The sequence below is a fragment of the Hyperoodon ampullatus genome (assembly GCF_949752795.1).
Source record: "Hyperoodon ampullatus genome assembly, chromosome: 12".
NCBI lineage: Eukaryota > Metazoa > Chordata > Mammalia > Artiodactyla > Ziphiidae > Hyperoodon > Hyperoodon ampullatus.
In genome coordinates this window covers 20814429-20830248 of record NC_136925.1, presented here as the reverse complement: position 1 = coordinate 20830248, position 15820 = coordinate 20814429, and the positions used below count along the sequence as shown (strand labels likewise).

Here is a 15820-nt window from a genome sequence, read left to right as displayed (position 1 = left end):
TCCCTCTTATAAGGACTTCTGTGATTCTATCAAGCCCACCCAGATAATAAAGGATAATTTCCCCATCTCAAAATCCTGAACTTAATCACATCTGTCAAGACCCTTCTGCCATATAATGGAACATATTCACAGGTTCTAGGGATTAGGATCCAAACATCTCTGGGGTGGTTGGGGGAAAAGGAATATTATTCAGCCTGCTATACTTTCTGTTAAATGGTTTGTTTTAAAGAATTGATTTTTTAGGCCAGAAAAGGAGGGAGTTTAATTTTTTTCAGGTTATCTATAAATATGTTTTTGTGCCATGGCAATAAAACTGGGAAATATCACAAGTATCTTAAAGGAAAATTTACTTTCATTAAGCAAGCACTCAAAATTACTAAGCTTGGTTTTAAAATCAGAGTTAACTAATTTGTTGTCCTTGTTTTAAAATGGAAAGTCCTATATCTCAAGAACCCCTTCGGTGCCTGGCAAACTGGGACAGATTGGTCACCCGATAAGGGTATAAAATAATAAGTAACTTCACTGTTTACGTCAGGAAATTCTTATCAACTTGTCAGTTGAACTGCTTGCTCCTCTGGGCAAATAGCTCTTCTATCAGAAGAGATTGCTTCCCTGGGCAAAGAGGTTGCTTACACCTTATCAATGGTTCACTTACCAAGACTTGCTTCAAGACTGAATCTCTTATGTTACTGAGTTTGCCTAATCTCAACCAGATTCCTGCATTGGAAAACATTCCTCCTACCACTTGAACCCAGACTACAAAAGGCTGTAAGGCCCTCCCTAGACAACTGACTCTGTCAAAGTGGCATTTTCCTTTAGAGAAGGAATGAAAACATCAACACACAGCCAGGCAGCCTCTGACCTGCACACAGAAAGGCTGTGCTACAGAACTTGTAACCACCCTGTAAACAGTATCACAGTTAGGTTACTTGCTCCTAAAATTCAATGGGATTCTTCCCTTGCACTACTTTTCACAGCTGTGTGCCTTGCGGAATCTACTGCTACCCTGGTTCGTTCACACACGTCACATGGCTTAAGGCTGCCCTCTGCCCAGTTCCTGATGCTCTTCTTTGCTGCACTATCTCCTGATAGCTCACGTAACTAATACCTCCCTCACCAAGTAGCAACTTATTTTGTTGACTACTAGAAGAACTCTAAAGACAATGATGTGACATTAAATGCGTCATTTGAAAACAGAAGAACTCTAGTTCTTTAATAACCAACAGCAGAAGATAATACTTTAAATTAAAAGGCATTTTATACCTCCTAAGTGCATTTTAAACTATTTGAAGTATACTATACAGAGACACCTAGCAAAGAAATATTTAGGGCTCAGTAGTAAAGATTTAATTTAGTTGCATGTAGATAACTAGCTAAGCTCTTTAATATTTACAAATCAGATAGTTACATTTTCATGTATCTTGCAAAACCACAATAAAGCACTGGAAAATAAATATTACATTATGATGATAAACTCTGCCTGTGCAATTATTTTACTTGTTAATAATAAATGAAACAAAATTTCAGAGATGAGATTTATTACTGAGCTCCAATTCCAATGATTTGGAGAATGCGGTAAATATCTAGAAAAGAAACAGGTCTAAACACTCATCAGAAAGGTATATATATACATACATACATATATATATATATGGTAAACCCATGTTCTTATGGTTATTTTAAAACTAGACCTTCTTTTCTTACCTATTGAGTAGTTCTAGTTTTTAAATAACTGTAAGAACATTTGGTCTACATTTATAATATCACTGTAACATTAATTTACAAAAACCAAAACAGATAATGTTGTAGTCAAATAAAAACATCATACTCAGTATAACATACTTTCTTTTAAAAAAAAAGAAAAACTCCAATTACTTTGGGTTATTCTCTCATTTAATCTTTATTTTAGTAGTTGAATGGGAGTATCTTTTCAATTATAATAAAATTCTGAACCAAAATTAGCTGAAATGGAAAATCGAAATATAAGACCCATCTGTGACTCTGTAAAAACTATTTGTTTTTAACTGCAGGCTTTACGATAATTTACAATTATTTTTTTCTTCACAAATATAGGTTCTATTCCAGGTAGAAAATGAACACTGTCCTTGCAAACAGCAAAACAAACTAAACACCCACAACAGTTGTAAATGCACAATCCCCCTTAAAATGTTAAAAATACCATGTAAATTTAAGAGCCTCAGTACTTTTTATTATATAGAACTTAATTCACAAAAGTGACTTCCATTCTCATCGCACTTTTACAAGAGGATTTAGTCAAGAAAAAATATTGAGCAGCTCTTTCTGTGGAAAAAGAGTGCGATGATGGCTACAGTTTTGAAAGGACAACATTCACGATAGTGGCCTGGCTGCAACCGCCATCCTTCTTCCTCAGTAGCATCTTCTAGAACAAGAAACAGGATACTGTGTGGTGCTAATCTTCACCTGAAGACTTCAGAGTCCCCAGTAAAGCTCCATCTGCAGTAACCAGCACTGTTAATCCCACTTAGATGTTTTCCTCCTCATATAACTGTGTCCCTCACTATCAATAGCTTCATAGAGGTCCTTCTTATTCTCCTGTGTCGCATGTAGATAACCGATATAAGCCACACAAAGTGAAAGGGTTATCAATCCGAAAGCCATCACAGGTTTGTTCTGTCAAAGGAAAAAAATTATAAGACCTCATTAAGACTCATCATTTGAGGAGACTCAAGTATCTCTTGCACTTTCCTCTTGACATGCCAAGGCTTTAGTACCACACCAGCATTCCTATGGTATTAATTTCATTTATAAAAATTTACCCAGTTCTTTATTCAATTAACTCAACTCCTGATAATTTAGAGACTACAGAAGACTCTTGCTTCTTCTCTCCACGGCTGGGACATCTCTAACCTTCACCTTTCGGAAGGTGAGGCTGGAAGAGGTGTGAGGGAAACGAGAGGCATGAAAACTGGTCCAGTGCTCAGAGTTTTCAGTGTTATCTGTGTGATGTGGAAAAGTTGCTTAACTTCTCTGGGCCCAAGCTTCCCACTTGCAAACCTTAAATTAGTTAATTTTATTAGGAAGTGAGGAATGAAGTGTACATGCTATTCTTCTCACCTGAGTTCATGGATAACTGGCAGAAACCTTTCATGTCATACACCAGGTACAGCAAAATATACACGCTCTTCTCTGGGAACTTATTCTATTACCTCAAGAAATTTAGTGATTGGAAGAGAAATGCTATTATAATAACCTTGATTTGCTGCTGTAAAATCCAAGACCCTAAGAGGCAAAGTGATGCAGCTTTGAAATTTTTTTTAAAAGCTTTTTAAATTTGTATTTTCTGCTTCTGTCACCATACCTGTTGTATTACTATTATTTCAAATCTTAATCATCAAATAAATAAAGGTCAAACCTCAGAGCAGTTTAAATTTACAATTCTTTTTTAAATATTTCTTATTTTATTTATTTACTTATTTATTCATTCATTCATTTATGGCTGCGTTGGGTCTTCATTGCTGCGCGCGGGCTTTCTCTAGTTGCGGTGAGGGCTACTCTTCGTTGCGATGTGTGGGCTTCTCATTGCGGTGGCTTCTCTTGTTGTGGAGCATGGGCTCCAGGCGCGTGGGCTTCGGTAGTTGTGGCACACGAGCTCAGCAGTTGTGGCTCAAGGGCTCTAGAGCGCAGGCTCAGTAGCCCTAAATTTACAATTCTTGAAATGTATTTGGCAATTAAAAGAATACATTAGGGACTTCCCTGGTGGCACAGTGGTTAAGAATCCACCTGCCAATACAGGGGACACGGGTTCGAGCCCTGGTCTGGGAAGATCCCACATGCTGCGGAGCAACTGAGCCCGTGCGCCATAACTACTAAGCCTGCACTCTAGAGCCTGCGAACCACAACTACTGAGCCTGTGCTCTAGAGCCTGTGAGCCACAATTACTGAGCCTGCATGCCACAACTACTGAAGCCCGTGAATCTAGAGCCTGTGCTCCACAACAAGAGAAGCCACTGCAATGAGAAGCCCAGGCACGGCAACGAAGAGTAGCCCACGAACCGCATCGAAGAGCAGCCCCCGCTCGCTGCAACTAGAGGAAGCCCATGTGCAGCAACGAAGACCCAACGCAGCCAATAAATAAATATATATATAGATATAAAAGAATACATTAGTGCAACGTTTTTAAAACATTCTACCATGATTTAATGATTTGATTGTTAAATTGACCTATTTAACTTTCAAACAGCTTACACTGGCAACTATGTTATTAAAGTTATTAAAATTCTAATCACATTCAATACATTTAAGTACATTGTATGATTTCATTTGAGTTTTTTAAAAAGTAAAATTTATCATATCAAATATATTCAATAACTTGCTACAAAAATATGAATGATTAGCTAACTCCCTAACAGTGTACAAATGCATGTTTTGAAATTTTTCAGGATATGTTTGCAGTATCCCCCTAGGTTAAAATATTAATAAAGCCTGGAATTGTAGACTATAAGAATGATCAGATTTTCAGTCTGTTTTCTTTGTTTCAATGGAAGATCTTATTTACTTAATAATACGTGATCAAACAATAAAAATTTCCTTAAAATTAACGCAGATATTAGAATAAAATTTTAAATGGGAATTTGAAAAGTCAATCTATTAAAATCCAACCATTTTCCATTAAAATTCCCCAAATGTGCTCAAAATAATTAGTTTTATATGTGTATTAAGTGAAACAGCATTGAAGATCTTCCTTCCACCTGCTTTTTATTCACAGAGAGGTCTTCCATGATAAAATCAAATAATAAAAACTTTCTATTTCCGACAGCCTAGTTAAGCTGAACATAAAGTCTTATCCTGGGAACTTCCCTGGTGGTCTAGTGGCTGGGACTCCGCGCTCCCAGTGCAGGGGGCCTGCTTCGATCCCTGGTTGGGGAGCTGAATCCCACATGCAGCAACTAAAGGTCCCACATGCTGCAACTGGGACCCAGCACAGCCAAATAAATAAATAAATATCTTAAAAAAAAAAAAAAAAAGTCTTATCCTGGATGTATTTCTTACAGGTTTAATGAAGAGCTCTGGATTCACAGCTCGAAATAAGGTTGTGGAGCGGACCCCTCTGAGCCCTGGGTTTCCCAGGTCTTTTTCCTTGGGTGGTTCCTTTTTAAAGGCTGGAGGCTCAGGTGCTGAAGACATCTTGAGGAATGATGATTTAGTACCTAAAAATAAAATAAGAGACTTTTTTTCCCTTCCAGATTATGTTCTTTTGATAATGCTCTTCAAGAAACTGATTCCGTATCACTCTTTTTTGAATTCCAGTCCACTTTTCCACCAAAAGTGATGGTCCATTATTTTCTTCCTTTGTATAACACATACTTTGTAAATGGAACTTCAGGTTTTGCTTGGTAAAACGGCTATTTTATTTTTCATCTCTTAGACCAAACTAGTGAGGTATGCAAAAATCGTCTTCCTACGTTTCCAGGAGGCCAGATGATTTGTTTGTTGGTCTGAGTCACACTGTATCTTGTTATATGAAGGGGATGCTAAGGGTGGAAGTGGCCGGTGGGTTATCCACACCTTCTTAATTTCCTTCCATTTTCACTCTTCCTCACCTTCCAGTAGCCCTTTCAGGACAGGAGCATTCCATTACTCCATTGCTCCCACCCCCTCTGCCTTCCTCCACCGGCCACCCCAGCACCAGCACCAGACAGAAGGGTGAGCAGCTGTCAGTGCTCACTCCCTCTCTGCCCATCAGCCACTCTCTGGAAACAACCACTGTGCTACTTCCTTAATCTGAATACCCTTTTTTCTCTTAATTACTCAGAATTTATCCTATTAGATCCGAGTATGTCTTTTGGCTTCTGGTTCTCCCAGCTGGAATGCCATCATTTTGTGAATATTTTTCTCTTCTAGATACTATTAGGCAAAAGCTTCTTCCTACCATTCCTGCCACCGAATGCTTGGGGCGGAGGCAGAGTTGCAAGGGAGAAGGTAGGGAAAGACACCTTCCAAAGAAAGGCTGAACTCGATGACAATACAATAAAATTCTTCAGGGTAAATGCTGAACCCTCTCATATAGTAAATGTTATTAAATGAGTCAAACACTCACATTTAAACACTCATTGGGGCTTTGTTTATTCAAGTATTCTTTTAAGTCTTCCATTTTATAGTCTTTATAAAAGCAATATTTTTGCAACTTTATTACTTATGGAGAAAGTTAGGAATTTTTTCAAAACATACTGATTATTCAATGGGAAAGCTCAACACATGTGTGATCCAAACACAGGAGTGTGCTACAGGCACAGCAGGTGGCCATTAGCAAGAGGATCTTGCGTTTCACTCCTTCCATCCCCTTGCTAACCATTCTCAGCCATTCATTAAATAAACCTCCCATACTTTGGGCATGTGCATTGGTTTCATAATCACTGGGGAGCAAATAAACATTTCTGAAGCCCTGGGGGTTAGCTGATTTGCCAATGACAAGTGGTATCATCTCTTCCAACCACGATACACTACAGCAGAATAGAGCAATCATCAACCTCTGTTTACCTCTTCTGCGAAGTCTACCTTGGACACGAAGTATATGAGGTAACAACTCGTAAAACACTTATTTCATCAGCATTTAAAACATCATTCAAGCTGTAACAAGAAATTTTTTTTAAATTTCAACTGCATTCAAGTTACTAGTTTTCTCTACTGAACAGTTTTTTTTTCACTACAGACAACTTCTGAATCATTCCATAACATGCCTGAAATTTGTTCAGCCAGCACACACTTGCTTGAAACTCATCATGCCCAAGGTGGGCAAAAAAATCCAACGTCTTCTGCAGAACCAGGGGTCCACTCATATGCCCGACTCTTACGTGAACTTCTTGAAACTGTCGAGTCAAGAAAAACGCGCAAACTACAAGTTGCAAGTTAAGTTTTATTGGGGAAACTTACTGAGGACTATAGCCTGGAAGACAGCCTCTCAAGCCTCTCAGATATATTAATATTTCTATATATATACACATGCAAGATTCTTTGGTCTCCTCTTTCCTTGGCCGAACCTACATTTGCTTTGTGACGAATCAAACAAATAAGCAATCAAGGTAGTATTTATTATACTGCAACCTCTAGACATCCACATTCTGTTTATATTAAACCGTTTATGTTAAACTCTTTGCCAGAAATGACAATTAAAGAACACCTGGGCTAGAAACCACTGCAAATGTTTACTGAAAGGGCCTTTTACAACTTAAAGAATTACCTACTACACTATATTTAAAAAGATTTAATATGCCACAATTTCCATTGTTTGTGATACTTTGGGGAACGTATGAAAATAATATTTTTCATTATATATCATTCTTTTACTAGGCCTGGAATAAGACAGCTCAGTTCTACTGCTGCTTCTCGTTTAATGAGCCACAGTCACTGAAGATGTTACAATAGTTCTCCCCAAACTGCATGAACTTGTTTATGCCACTGATCAAACTAATAAAGAATTTTAACAACCTTCTGTACTTTAAGTAAAAAGAAAGAGATTACTGAGGCCAAAAAGGGCCTTAGTAGGTAAGAATTTGTGATATATAAGAACAGAACAAAGCAGAACATTTTTTTCATGTAAGAGAAGGTTCTTCTGCATCTCCTCACATGCCCGGCACACAGAGCTGTAGGAGTATGACTGGGGCAGAAATTCAAGATGTGGTGGTTGAATAAATAAAGTATGTAAGATGCAAAACCTTAGCTGTTTCTTCACAGATGTGCTAATTGTCAGTGCTTTTTGGGAAAACAAGTCTCTATTTCAAATTTTAATCTAGTAGTAAAAGCTACTTTCAAGTGCAGAGCTAATATAATTCCATTTTAAAAAGCTGCAGCACCGTAAGTTCAAAGCACAGCAACAACTTATTCCAACATTACCACTCGAATCAGCAGTACCTAAGACAACAGTTAACATCTAGCACACGTCCATCAGAACTTCCTAAGTCTCCCCATCACTTTCTCCCACTTCTTCCCTTACTCTTTTTTTCCCACTGCGGGTAACTGGAACTTTCTTGTTTGTATATGATACTGACCAATCTCTAGATACACCTGCTTTCAAGATATGTTTACTTGTAAGCTAGGACCCTCATTTATTGCATTAAAAGGGGAATCTCCGGACTTCCCTGGTGGTCCAGCAGTTAAGACTCCGCGCTTCCAATGCAGGGGGCCTGGGTTCGATCCCTGGTCAGGGAACTAGATTCCGCATGCCACAACTAAGACCCAGCGCAGCCAAATAAATAAACATTACACACACACACACACACACACACACACACACACACACACTAGCGAGGATGATGGGAACCTGGCACTGAACTGCTTCTGGCTAAGTAATTTGGTGATTAGTTTCTGTGTGGGTCCACCTGTAAAAAACTCAATAAATCAGGAAACCCAGGGCCACCACCTGGCTGTGCAATCCGTCCAGGTGCCCCCGTTCTTATTTCTTCTTCATTTTTCCATCACCCATTTGTTGTTCCCTTATCAACTCAGGAAAAGAAACTGTTGTATATAATTTTTTTTAAATAGAAGAGAGGAGAATTTTTCATACCTGCCTGTAAAAAAAGATCTAAACTAAACTGTATTTACTTCATATGTCCCTCCTGGAGAAAAGACAGTCTCTTCAATGAGTAGTGCTGGGAAAACTGGACAGCTACATGTAAAAGAATGAAATCAGAACATTCTCTTAACAACATACACAAAAATAAACTCAAAAGGGATTAAAGACCTAAATGTAAGGCTGGATACTATAAAACTCTTAGAGGAAAACACAGGCAAAACACTCTTTGACATAAATCACAGCAATATCTTTTTGAATGCAAATGGATCAACCTCCTAGAGTAATGAAAATAAAAATAAAAATAAACAAATGGGACCTAATTTAACATAGTTTTTGCACAGCAAAGGAAACCATAAACAAAACGAAAAGACAACCTACAGAATGGGAGAAAATATTTGCAAACGATGCAATTGACAAGAGATTAATCTCCAAAATATACAAACAGCTCATGCAGCTCAATATCAAAAAAACAAACAACCCAATCAAAAAATGGGTGGAAGACCTAAATAGACATTTCTCCAAAAAAGACATACACATCGCCCATAGGCATATGAAAAGATATTCAACATAGCTAATCATCAGAGAATTGCAAATCAAAGCTACAATGAGGTATGGCCACGCTGGTCAGAATGGCCATCATCAAAAAGTCTACAAACAATAAATACTGGAGAGGGTGTGGAGAAAAGGGAACCTTCCTACACTGCTGGTGGGAATGTAAATTGGTACAGCCACTATGGAGAACGGTATGGAGTTTCCTTAAAACACTAAAAATAGGGGCTTCCCTGCTGGCACAGTGGTTGAGAGTCTGCCTGCCGATGCAGGGGACACAGGTTTGTGCCCTGGTCTGGGAAGATCCCACATGCCATGGAGCGGCTGGGCCCGTGAGCCATGGCCGCTGAGCCTGCGCATCCGGAGCCTGTGCTCTGCAACAGGAGAGGCCACAACAGTGAGAGGCCCGCGTACTGCAAAAAAAAAAAAAAAAAAAACTAAAAATAGAGCTAATCCCACTCCTGGGCATGTATCTGGAGAAAACAATAATTTAAAAAGATACATGCACCCCAATGTTCACTGCAGCACTATTTACAATAGCCAAGACATGGAAGCAACCAAAATGTCCATCAACAGGTGAATGGATAAAGATGATGTGGTATATATACACAATGGAATATTACTCAGCCATAAAAAAGAATGAAATAATGCCAATTGCAGTAACATGGATGGACCTAGAGCTTATGATACTAAGCAAAGTAAGTCAGAAAGAGAAAGACAAATACCATATGATATCACTTATATGTGGAATCTAAAAAAAATGATACAAATCAACTTACTTACAAAACAGAAACAGACTCACAGACACAGAAAACAAACTTAGGGTTACCAAAGGGGAAAGGTGGGAGTGTGCATAAATTAGGAGTTTGGGATTAATATACACACAATACTATATATAAAATAGATAATCAACCAGGACCTACTATATAGCACAGGGAACTCTACTCAATATTCTGTAATAACCTATAAGGGAAAAGAATCTGAAAAAGAATGGATGTATGTATTTGTGTAACCAAATGACTTTGCTGTACACCTGAAACTAACACAACATTGTAAATCAACTATACTCCAATATAAAATAAAAATTTTTAAAAAAAGATCTAAACTAAGCTGCGTTTCCTTCCTATGTCCCTCCTGGTAAAAAGGTCTTTACCTTTCTCTTCTGCCCACCCTCTGTTGAAGGCAATATGCGATAGGAAAAGGAAGCAGCAGAGGTCAAGGACTGACTCTTTGCACCAATGCCACAAGGGTTATTCACACCCTCAAGTGTGAGTGAGAATGGTGCTCCCCTGGAATGAATAATGCACACTGTGCGAGGATATACAAAGACGTTCCTAAGCCGAGTCAGGATCAGTCATTTCTGAATGATTTTCTCTCCTTTAGTAAAATTCTTACTCTGCAGGATGATCCAGAATATATTTGGCAACTGACATTAAACAATTCAGTGAAATAAAATTGGCATGACATGAAAATTAGACCAAGATATAAAGAATCTGAGTGACTTTGGGGGAAAACCTTTATCTTCAGATATTCATTTTTGAAATAAGCATCTCAGTAGAAGATAAATTTAGAAAATTATCAGAATCATAGAACATTAGTGAAAGGCATGTCAGCAATAATCAGAGCCTTGTTTTTAAGACTTACGGAATTATAAAATGGACAAAATACTTTAATGAGATATAAATGTACTTGTTATTTTAGTGCCACGTACCACACTATTTTAATATTTAAGAAAATCACTTGCAGCCTGGGGCAGGACACCTTAAAAATAATTTGAGGGGCTTCCCTGGTGGCGCAGTGGTTGAGAGTCCGCCTGCCGATGCAGGGGACACGGGTTCGTGCCCCGGTCCGGGAGGATCCCACATGCCGCGGAGGGGCTAGGCCCGGTGAGCGGCTAGGCCCAGTGAGCGGCCCGCGTACCGCAAAAAAAAAAAAAAAAACACAAAAGAATAAGCAAGTTTGTAACAGAATCAGAGGACTTCTGTCTTGAGGGAGTGTAGAATAGCCTCAAATTCCAACTTTGCTACGGATCAGGTGTATGTTTTTGAGTGACAACCTCTCTAAGCCTCAGTCTGCACCTTTATAAAAGGGATAATATTATCTAATGCATAGAATTACTATCTGGACTAAATGAGGTAACTTTTTTAAAGGACAAAACAGATGTTCAACAACTGGTAGCTACCGTCACCTTCACCATCGAATCCAATCCCCTTTTTTGAAACAAAGAAATCTAAACCCACAGAGACTGCCTTTGCCCAAGGGACAGGGAGATAATCCAGGTCTCTCAATTTCCAGCCCACCCCTAGTCCACCACTTCACCCCACCTTACTCCTAAATTGATAAGACTCTGCATTTAGAAGTTATTTATTACAAGATTTAAGAAACATAAAATTATAATCACTTAAATTTTAAAGATGAATTCTGTATTTGCTGTTTTAAGGTAAAAAAAAGCTATTAAAAAATCTCTTTCCATCTCTTGAAATTTACTGTACCTAGAAAAAGGAGAAAGATTTTGACAACGGTTGTTGCCTACAATCTGAGAGGTGTAAAGTACTACCTGGGTCCGCTGCCCTCCCCATAGTGTGGTACCCACACTACAGCTGGCCCTACTCAAAGACTGATACCTTTGAAGCCTCCAGAAAAAAACAAAACAACTGCATTCAGTTAAGTTCCAGACATTGTCTTGCAGGGGGAACACACGACTTAACACAGTTAAAAAGGAAAGAGGCACCTCATGTGAAAACACTTACAAAACCACTTTCCCCTAATTAAGAAGTTTGGTGAGCTGGGATACCAAGAAACTGTCCAGGAAATGGGAGGGACACGCGCCCGGTGGGGTCAGAGATCTACAAGACCCGGCTCAGGGCGCCCACCGAGTGGCGAGGATTCGGGGGGCTTGAGAGAACGCCGCCGAGTCCACGCACCTCGGAGCGAGGCCTGCATGGCGGCCGGGCCCTCCAAGGCCAGGGTCTAGTGCGCTGTAGGGCGGCCGCCCTGTCCCAACCCGCCACCCCGGCCCCGCCACCCCGGCCCCGCCACCCCGGCCCCGCCACTGCTTACCTGCCGCTGAGTCACCTCTTCTCCGCGCCCGCGCCTCGTCTCCTCCTGCAGGAGAGAGCGGCCCAGCGCGCTCGGCAATCTCGGCGCCGCAGCGGCCCCTACAGCCCGGAGGCTGCGGCGCAGGGGCGCGGGAGCGGAGGGGTACCAGTCTAGCGACTTTCCTCCACCTCCCAAGCCCGCCCGCGGGATGGAGTTTGCAAAGGGCGTTTTTGGTTTCTTCCTTTTTTACCTTAAGTTTTCAGCGTACTGTGTTCAAATAACTTTCCAGTTTCGCGTGTGTATTTTGTATAAATAAAAGGAGACATCACCTAGAATTACATAAATTTACTAACGGAAGGGGAAAGCTTTCTGATTTGGGAAAGAAGGCTCGGATCTGGTCTCCTCCTAGCCCCATTTCAGGGACACAGTCATTTAAATGTACGGTTAATCCTCTGACATTCTGTTAGTGCCTTGAGATTCTAAGATGCAAGATACGTGTGGCTATGATTGTGATAAGAATAGATATGGATGCCGGTTTGCACATACTTTGCTGATGTTGAACTTTGTTGGGATAAATGCTGTGTTAAAACAAACAAAATAGAATATCAGGTGCCCAGATTTTGGCATGGATTTATGTAAAGTTTTGGCAAATGGATTTTGAATTTAATTAAAACGTTCTCTCAAGCCAAATTGACTTTAATTTGAGGTTTAATTTTTAAAAGTTCACTGACATCTGGTATTAGTAGGCAATCTTCTTACAAATAAGTTAAATTTTAATTAAAAAGCTGTTTGTAACATGAAAAGGTGCTCAACATCACTAATCAGTAGAGAAATGCAAAACCACAGTGAGATATCGCCTCACACCTGTTAGAAGGCCTATTGTCAAAAAGACAAGAGGGACTTCCCCAGTGGCACAGTGCTTAAGAATCCACCTGCCAACGCAGGGGACACTGGTTTGAGCCCTGGTCTGGGAAGATCCCACATGCCGCGAAGCAACTAAGCCCATGTGCCACAACTACTGAGCTTGCACTCTAGAGCTCGCCAGCCACAGCTACTGGAGCCCACATGCTTAGAGCCCGTGCTCCGCAACAAGAGAAGCCACCGCAATGAGAAGCCCACGCACCGCATTAAAGATAGCCCCTGCTCACCACAACTAGAGAAAGCCCGCGCTCAGCAACGAAGACCAACACGGCCAAACATGAAAAATAATTAATTAATTTTAAAAAATAATAAGATAGCACCATCAATACTTAATAATATTTAACAGGACATCTGGTATTTGCTAGGATTAGGAGCTTTTCTATTTGATGGGATTGGCTGCATAAAACAAAGTTTCATCTGTGTGAAAATGCATTCAGATTTATGAAAGACAACTATTTTAATCACAACTTCCCAAAGTCTGCTCTAGGGACAATACTGGTGGTCTGTGAGCCTTCTCAAGGGAAGAGTACTTTTTTTTCACACAAGAATTAATAGAATTAATCTTTGCCTGGGCTCTAGGCATGAGGGCTTCAGTAGTCGAGGCACACGAGTTTAGTTGCTCCGCAGCATGTGGGATCTTCCCAGGCCAGGGCTCGACCTGTGTCCCCTGCATTGGCAGGCAAATTCTTCACCACGTTGTTGCAGTAATTTTTACAAAATGAATGCTGGATTCTTTTCCCTACCATCATGCAAGTCAAACTAGGTGACGTAATTAATGTGGGTTCAGCATACAACTGTTATTTCAGCTGCAAATAACTGAAAGTAACTTGAGTGCAAAAGGATCTGTATTACCTCATGTAATTAAGTACAGGGAGGGGACTGGTTTGGGGAACCGTGAGATGTGGGACATCCCTTGTCTCATTCCTCTATGCGCTTCTCAAGTACACTCACTGCATGTCTTGGGTACATCCCTGCTGGCAGTTCCAGCCTCCTACCACGTTAAGGTACATCCAAGTGGAAAGGGAGCTTTCCTAATCATCCATATATCACATCTCATAAAAGAATTGTGATTGGCTTTCATGACCTTTGGGTCATGTACCCTTTTCCAGGACAAATTGTTGTGGACAGGAGGAAGGGATAGCAGGGCTGGCCCAGCCTGGGTCAAGGTCACGTTATCCCAGTTGTGGAGGAGACATACTCTGGGGGTTGGGATGGGGTAGAGGTGTTAGGAAGGCAAAACAAGCAGACGTCCACCCCACAGGTAGACCTGCTTCCTGAGAAGTTACACAGAACTCCTGAAAAGCAGCAGCCGGCAGGGACCACAGAATAGAGCTTTTCCACTGAGGGGTGCTGCTGCCCCATGCTCACATGGTGGTGAAGGGATGCCTTCTACTCACGGTGGGTGACTAAATGAGGTGGCCAGAGTGGAGGAAATGGGTGGGCCTGGTGCTGAATGCACAGGAGAGACTCCTGAGGGACTTGAAAAAATAGTGTCGTTACCTGCCATCATATAATTTATTTATTTACTGTCTTTCTTCTCCTTTAGCATGTAAGTTCCATGAAGGCATGACTATGCCATAAAAGCTCCATGTAAGCTGCATGAAGGCTCTACATTTTGCTCGTAGCTATATTTCCAGACACATGAAGAGCTCCAGAAATATTCCTAGAAGGGATGTTGAGTGGACAAGTGAGATGCTAAGGAGGAGGTACCATGATGAAGAGCAGTCAACCAATGCATGGGCCTCTGGACCATGACAGACACTTTCCCAAAATGGGGTGAAAGTGAGATATTGTGAAAGGGGTCCTAGTGCAGGAGGGTAGAGCTGCCACGATGGGCCTGCAGGCCCCGCTTGTGAAAGGAAAATCAAAATGGAGTTGGTGTTGCTAAGAGAGCTCTCTCACATAGAGCCTGGAGGCCATTGAGCAAGTGTGACTTACCCATGTCTCAGCCTGGATGGAACCTGACCTTTGATCACTTACCGTCTAAAGCAGGCATCCAGAACATCTGCCCAGTGCTCCAGAAACTCAAGATATTTCTTGGACACTTACCCTAAAATAACGAGTGACAGCCTATCCCTTAAGGACAAATATTTCCTTTCCTGCATCAGAGTCAGTCATAATTCTTGAACAATCCTGTGGCTTTTGCTTTTATAAGCCCCTGACTCTTTCTCTTCCCCGGAACAGGCTTTTAGTTTTACCTGATTCTGTGTCTCCCAAGTTGCAATTTTTTAAGACCCCCCCAAAAAGTTCTTTGTTCTTTGCAGCCTCGATACTGATTATTGTTGGACATCAATTCTGTAACTGCCTCTGACGGCACCCAGGGCTGCAGAAACAACTTCTGTCAGCTGAGGCACAGATCTTTTATTCCTTTATCAACTTGTTCCCCTCATTGGATAAAAACACACAAAAAAACCCAAGCCCACCCTTTTTATTACTCTTCCACCTTTGCCCAAACCCAATTTCCAGAGAGGAAGGGAGCCCTCTGAGGTAGAGGGGCCCAAGCAAAGCTTTGTGGCCAGCCCTTTATCAATAGCCACGCCCTTGGGTGTGGAGGGCATAGGCCCTGAGGTTTGCCTGTAGGCGAATAAGTCAGTGAAATGTCAGTATCAATGTTCAAATGACCTTATTTTTATCCAGATGCTAGAGAAAGTTGGGGATATTTGGGTTGTACTATTGAATAGAAACTGCTGTTCACTGTACATACCTTTGAAATAAAACAATTTTAATGTAGATGTAAAATGCAGTGTATTACAAAATTTA

General features: G+C 40.7%; 1 protein-coding gene across 1 annotated transcript; it reads right to left on the bottom strand.

Annotated features, from left to right (window-relative positions):
- Nucleotides 1-2262: 2262 nt before the first annotated feature.
- On the bottom strand, nucleotides 2263-5166 carry SMIM8 (small integral membrane protein 8; the record flags this gene model as incomplete). Its single annotated transcript, XM_079716328.1, has 2 exons — nucleotides 2263-2652; nucleotides 5032-5166. 2 exons carry the CDS (start codon nucleotides 5164-5166, stop codon nucleotides 2494-2496), a joined length of 294 nt encoding a protein of 97 aa, XP_079572454.1. The 3' UTR covers nucleotides 2263-2493.
- Nucleotides 5167-15820: the final 10654 nt, after the last annotated feature.